This window comes from Eurypyga helias, unplaced genomic scaffold (genome assembly GCF_000690775.1).
Source record: "Eurypyga helias isolate BGI_N326 unplaced genomic scaffold, ASM69077v1 scaffold12587, whole genome shotgun sequence".
Classification (NCBI taxonomy): Eukaryota; Metazoa; Chordata; class Aves; order Eurypygiformes; family Eurypygidae; genus Eurypyga; species Eurypyga helias.
In genome coordinates this window covers 16339-21815 of record NW_010262373.1, presented here as the reverse complement: position 1 = coordinate 21815, position 5477 = coordinate 16339, and the positions used below count along the sequence as shown (strand labels likewise).

The window sequence follows — 5477 nt, the reverse complement described above, 5'->3', positions numbered from 1 at the left end:
AGCTGCTGTCCGCGGTGCTGAACCCGGCCCCTCCCGCCTGCGGCACCCTCTGCTCCGCGGGCTAAACCCGAGCCCCCCGCCCCCCGCCAAACTCATGTCCCAGGGGACCCCGGGAAGGCAAGGGGGCCCCGCAGAGGCGGCTGAATTTCAACTGCAAACTGAACGGGTTGGGGGCTAAAGAAGTGGGCTTTAAGGGGGTAAAATGCTCTTCCCACTCCCATGTTCCCCCAGAAGTGGTGGCAAGGCTGGGACAGGAGAACAAAGTCGAGCTAAGTATGACTATCTGGGTCCAGACTAGACCTCTCCAATGAAGGGTGGGTGCATGCACCCCCACATCCAGACTGCAGGCATGGCACAAATGACAAATGGTACAAGGTCTCCTACTCCAGCTACATGTGGACATGTCGGTGAAAGCCCTAGGGCTTGAGATGCTTGTTTAAGGTATTGGTCACAAACACTGGCAGAGTAGGGCTTTCAAGCTTGAATGGATGTCTTTATACTCTAGTGTCAGAGTCCCAGCTCTGCATGTTTATACAGCACTAATCACAATGGTCCTATATATGAATTGAGGTTTCTCTATAGAACCAGACTGGATTCATCAGCCAGTGTGATAGTTGAAGTATAGGCAGAGCTTACATTACAGCTTTTCACAGAGTTGCAGAACCAGAATGGATGGTTCTGGCTCTCCAGGTGGTGAAATCATAGAATCATAGAATGGTTAGGGTTGGAAGGGACCTTAAAGATCATCTAGTTCCAACCCCCCTGCCGTGGGCAGGGACACCTTCCACTAGACCCGGTTGCTCAAAGCCACATCCAGCCTGGCTTTGAAGACATCTTCAAGATGTCTTTCAAGAAATGTCTTTCCCCAGCTGCTGGACACTGCAATATCATCTTGAAACCATGCTTGGAGCAGGCCCAGGAAGGCCTCACCCATGGCTTAAGTAAGCTTTGCTGAGACATCCCAGAGGCCTGCTTTCAGCTCTTTTGGGGACCTCTAGGAGTGCAGGATGAGATGTCTCAGACTGGGTGCTGCAGTTTAAGGGGCTATGCAAGGACTGGAGCACAGTGTGTCATCCTTTCCCATGGACACAGGCATTTCCTCCCTGCAGAAGATAGGGATTTCCCACCCCAAGAAAAGGCTCACCCCTCTCTCATGCAGCCCCTGGGGTGGGTGCTTTAAAAGGTCATGGCTGATCACCACAAACAACCTGTCCATTTTTGACCCGTTCCCATTGTGAATATCTCCACCCTGTATAATCACAGTGTTATTAATTTGAGATGGATGCCACATGAATATTTCTGTTTATTTGCATTAAGTGGTTACATTTGAACATTAAAAAAGTCCTTTCTGCCAACTGCCAGCATGGTTTAAAGCAGTGAAGAGACAGGTTTTAAAAGAATGTACTCCTGTGGAGTCCCCTTATGCACAATCCAGCTTCCAACAATTTCTGCATCCTTTGGGGAATAAACCTACTCCAAGGCTGCTGTCATATCTAGGCATCTTAAGACACCCAGAGGAGACCACCTCCCTGTGTAACCTCTGCTGACAATTCCTCCCTCCGTGACCATCATTGACCTTGGCCAAGGTCACTGCAGAGAAAGAAGGCCTCATAAAAGGACTTCTTTGGTCACCTGAAATAGAGCTAGAGATTGGGACATCAAAAAATGTGATCATAGCAGTATAGAAGAGAGGAAGGTTTCTTAAAAGGGTAGCTTGGGATAGGTTAGTCAGGGTAGCATAGAAAAACTAGGAGTATGCAAAGGTAAAGTAATCAAGTCTTTGCTGTACATTTCTAGGTAATTACATACATCGAGATGTGGGTTTTTTTAATATCAGTTTCACTTTAAAGCTCCATGATCTCGTCTGGGTGAGTGATACTCAGCCCGTGCAAGGCAGCATTTTTTTGAGTTGGATCCCACCTCAAATGGACATGTGTGTGGGCTTTTAATTCTGATTGACCTGTGTGTTTACTTTACAAAGAGGAATTACACTGGACAGATAATGCAAAAAGCATTTTGTTACACAACTTTAATTTTCTTTAGTATGGCAATAAGAAGTCACCCATTAAGAAGTACTATTTAAAATGTAACTTATTTGTGCTATTTAAAGCACATATGCACAAGCTAATTTATTCTGCAAGAAAATCTACTTTCCATATATTTCCTCTGCTTTTAAAATACTGAGCATTTAACTTCTCATCTTTCAGTCTTATTGAACATCTATGTTATGTTGCTTTGGCTGAAGTTTTTGCTCCTCTAAACCTGTATTAAGGGACACAAAAAGACATGTGGCATCAATACTCTTTACTTGCACATAAAAGACAACCATGAATTCTGAGTCCTCAATATTATTATAGATTTACTTCTGCTGTCACTCATAACAGCAGCCAGCAACAGAGGAGCTTGGAAAGCTGTCTGAGGATTAGTTTGAAAGACTTCATCCTTGGGATGAATTTTTCTCTTTGTGGTACACAGTTATCTTATGGGTCCTATTATATTAAGAGAGAAAAATATGGGCTACTTTCACACTGAAAATACATGTCAAGTAGGACTGAAAGATCTACACAAACATTGTCATGAGAAAAAAGGGGAGAAAAAAGGGAAGAATAAAGATACAGAGATAAAAAAGCTTACTTCAAAGCACCAAAATGATACCACTTTGCATAAGTATATGCCTATTGAAAAGGATTACAGCTGGTATCCTTAGATTAATGTTATTATTCACCATAAATATAATGAAAACAGCTGTACTTTCTATCTTCCTAAAGGATGATGCTTACATTAAATCTTCATAGATTTTCAAACTATAAATACAAGAGTAGTACAATACTAGGTATGAGATTTGTGGATTTTCAAATCCCTCTTCATCTTTGGATCTTCTAACAGAAATGTGACTCCTGAATCATGTTAGTATCATGATGCAGAATTGTTTCAAGCTGGGAAGAGTTGCCTTGTTCCATTCAGTTCCAATGTACAAGTGCTGAACTTCTTCTTCCTTCAACTAGGGAGCTACAGGGAGGCATTATACAATGTGGACCAGTCTAAGAGGGCATTCAACAGCCTTGAGTGAATGTTAATGGATAAAATACAGGAAGAGATTTCTGAACAGGAAAGCTCTCCTCTCTCAATGTCTCAGCCATTGGGTTAAGCTTGAAATCACCCTTGCTTCCATTTGCTGTCTCAGTGGAGCTATACTCCAGGAAGAATAAAAATATTTTAACAAAAAACAAACAAACAAAAAAAACCAACCACGCAACACCCAAAGAAACAAAGGAGATCAAAGCTCAAGGGGGAGAAAGAAGGAGATTCCTAAAAGTATCATGTCTTAGGAGCAATCCTGAAAAACCTCATGTTTGCCTTTGAATACACTGAGACTGAGCCACACCTAACCCAGGTCTTTGGTGGGGAATATAGCCACAGATACAGTGAGTTAGGAGTTGGAAGGTTCTGATGTCTCCAGCTGCATTGTAGGAACCATCTCTCTATTTCCAAGGTATTGGTATCCACCTTCTGGGTTGTGAGTACAGAAACGTAGGTGACACCTTGTAGCAATGCTGAATAAAGCACTCTCAGAGGACACACACAACACAAGGTAGCCTTCACATGTTGCCCTTCTACAGTGAGTAGCTGAGTATGTCCCTTAAGAGGGGTTTCCCTTTTCTGTAAGCTGGCTGGTCCTGAACCACCTCTGAATCCATGATCTTACACAACATTACCTGAATCACCTCTGAATCCATGATCTTACAAAACATTACAGCCAGCACAGCTCTGAGACTGGACTAATAAGGTCTTGATGCCCTGTTAAAAGTCTGCATGGTTTCCTGCTTGCACAAAGTTTTGACAAAATGACCTCACATCCAACTGCAAAAAGGCACATACAGACATAACTCTCCTCTGAAGGGGATTTTTGGTGCAAATCAATGACACGTCACAGCATACAGCATTCCTTGCATGCACCAACCTTTTTAGATCAGTGCTTATGTAAATACAGTATATTTATTCAGGGTGACAAGGCTTTGTTAATGGGGCTGCAGCATACTTGCTGCCTTTTCTGCTGGCATCTTTGCTTTATATCAATGGCAACATCACAATTTTTGGAGAAAAGAAGATTTATTTCAGGATAGAGGTGCTTGTGTGTAAAAGTAAAGGTACAGAGGGCGAAGCAGTCTATGTATACCCCCTGAAAGGTGTAGAGTTTGGGACTGCCTGGGAACATTGCATAAATGTGAGGGACTGAAGAGAGAATGACTGTGGGAGAAAGGGAGGTGGATTGGCCTGTTAGTCACTGCCAGACTGTCCCTGCGCCCAGGGTGTCAATGAAGCCTCACAGATGCAGCAGCCTGTAGCTCTGCATGGTGGAGATCTCCTTCTGCTAATCTTTGGCACAAGAGGTATGGAGACTTTGCCCGGATTCCCAGAACTCAGGTTGGTTTTATGCATTAGTGAGAAAAAATGGATTAGTGTCTAAAGGTTAAAAGAGTCAGGGGTCACCTGCAGGTGTGTCTTTCTCTACTAATCTATAGTAATTAAGATATATAACATAAGCATTCATGCAATACACAGGAAGATAATAGATTAAGGCTAGATGAACTCTGGCATTTGCACATGGCATCTTCTAGTTAGTAGCCAGTGATTAGCAAGTTACAGTGAATCTTCATTTTATCTTCTGGAGGGCATTGCAGAGGATCCCCATCTCACCTGCAAAGGAAATAATCAGAACAATTAATCTTACAGCTAGCCCATTTCTAACCTATCTGTATATATTTACTCTTCATATCCATTCCCTGAAAGAGTAAGGTGAAAAAAGAAGTGATGGATTGGACACATTTATTAGGGTCTTACTGGAGCAAGGTCTGCAGAGTCAGCTCTTGGCCTTCATCAGCCATACAAGAATGGCTTACAGGACCAGGGGTGCTGGCTCTCAGCAGGCCAGCCAATGATAGTTAGGAAACATGAGGAAAAGGACTAGAAAGGCAAAAGGAAATAGAACTAAAACCAAGCTGGTCTTTTTCTTCCTTACTGAGAACAGCTAGAGTCACACATCGAAATCTGTCACAAGACCCTCTGGTCTTTCCTTGAACCTCCACTAAAACTGGGTATTTCAGATGTAACAATCTGCAGCCAAGTAGAAATGTCATTTTGAAGCTTGGCTAGAATTTAGAAGCAATTTTTGCACCAGAAAGGAGATGTGATCTAGCTCAGGTTCAGAGCATTAAATGCAACCAGAAGAAATCTGCTTTGCGTTTGTTATTTCTGACACAAGTTTTGAGGAATTCGAGGTAACAAATCTGTAGTTCCTTACTATTGATAGTGTCGGCTAAGTTCTTCAGCTGCTTTGCATTGTCCAGGACTTCAATCCTCTGGGTGTAGGGATTGTACCGAACAGAGAAAGGGCGCGGGATTGTCTGAGCAAATTTCCTGAGGCAAAATACAAAAACACATACAAACTTGAAAAGCTACTTTTTTTTCAGTAACTC

General features: G+C 42.8%; 1 protein-coding gene across 1 annotated transcript in view; it reads right to left on the bottom strand.

The window, feature by feature from the left end:
• Positions 1-4424: 4424 nt before the first annotated feature.
• Positions 4425-5477, bottom strand: part of PAH (phenylalanine hydroxylase) — a gene marked incomplete at its 5' end in the record, with an annotated part of 15164 nt that continues 14111 nt past the window's right edge. Inside the window, 2 exons of the mRNA XM_010155705.1 lie at positions 4425-4698; positions 5303-5418. Coding sequence (XP_010154007.1) covers positions 4655-4698; positions 5303-5418 — 160 coding nt within the window. The remainder of the gene's footprint in view (positions 4699-5302; positions 5419-5477) is intronic.